This window comes from Habropoda laboriosa, unplaced genomic scaffold (genome assembly GCF_001263275.1).
Source record: "Habropoda laboriosa isolate 0110345459 unplaced genomic scaffold, ASM126327v1 scaffold33, whole genome shotgun sequence".
In the NCBI taxonomy this organism is placed as follows: Eukaryota; Metazoa; Arthropoda; class Insecta; order Hymenoptera; family Apidae; genus Habropoda; species Habropoda laboriosa.
Genome location: NW_017100187.1, coordinates 3,023,675 through 3,024,542, shown reverse-complemented (window position 1 = coordinate 3,024,542; position 868 = coordinate 3,023,675). Strand labels below are relative to the sequence as shown.

General features: G+C 47.6%; 1 protein-coding gene across 1 annotated transcript in view; it reads right to left on the bottom strand.

The window, feature by feature from the left end:
* Positions 1 to 261: 261 nt before the first annotated feature.
* Positions 262 to 868, bottom strand: part of LOC108579503 (tyrosine-protein phosphatase Lar-like) — a 110,556-nt gene continuing 109,949 nt past the window's right edge. The window contains 1 exon segment of the mRNA XM_017943047.1: positions 262 to 542. Within this exon segment, the coding sequence (XP_017798536.1) occupies positions 262 to 542 (281 nt within the window).

The following is an 868-nucleotide window of genomic DNA, read 5'->3' as shown; positions in this document are numbered from 1 at the left end:
ATGATTCCGATTTCGCGTCCAACCAAGGTCTTCGATTATTGTTCAAGACAAAAGAGCTGCCGCCGTTTCCCTGTCTATGCGATCCTACACGTTTCTTCTCCCTGTCGCGCTGCACTTCTACTACCAGATCCGCGAATCAGCCAGACGCGCCACGATTACTTTTCTCATTCCCGATACGATTAATAATACCGTGTGCAGCAGCATCGTTGTCGTTGTCGTTGTCGTATTCTGTCCCACCCAGTCCCCAGTCTTTCCGTTAGCTTATTCTTCTCGTCGGGAGAGATTAATCACTTGGAGTTCGAGGGGGGGTGGGCGAGAGTGAGCGAGTAAAAGAGAGTAAGATAAAGAGAGAGAGGGGGTGAAAAACTCGTACCATGCAGGCTTGGACCAGGTATCGAACCAAGGATCGATTCGGCACCAGATGGGAAACGGTGAGGATAGATTCGAAACGAAAAGCAAAACTTCTTCGTGCATCGGCGTGCCATTCATAGGAGGGAGGTTCGTGGGAAACGATGATCGTGGTTCGCTCGGGACCCTGACAGCTCGCAGACTCGGCAGTAGCTCGACGTTATCTCGGGATAGTGAGGAGTTTTGTTTCGAATCGGATTCGAGGGATCGTTCGTGGTTTTCGGGCGAATGATTCATCGGGAGAGAGAGAGAGAGAAAGAGAGTGAGTGAGTGAGTGAGAGAGATGTAGAGAGATGTAGAGAGATGTAGAGAGATAGAGAGATAGAGAGAAAGAGAGTTTCGGTAAGATCGAGGAATCGTTAAACAAACGAAGGCATGCTCTAAACATGTGCAAACAATAGGTAGAACTAAATTTTTTAACTAAAGACAGAAGAGCCTTATATATCAGAGATGTAGAAAT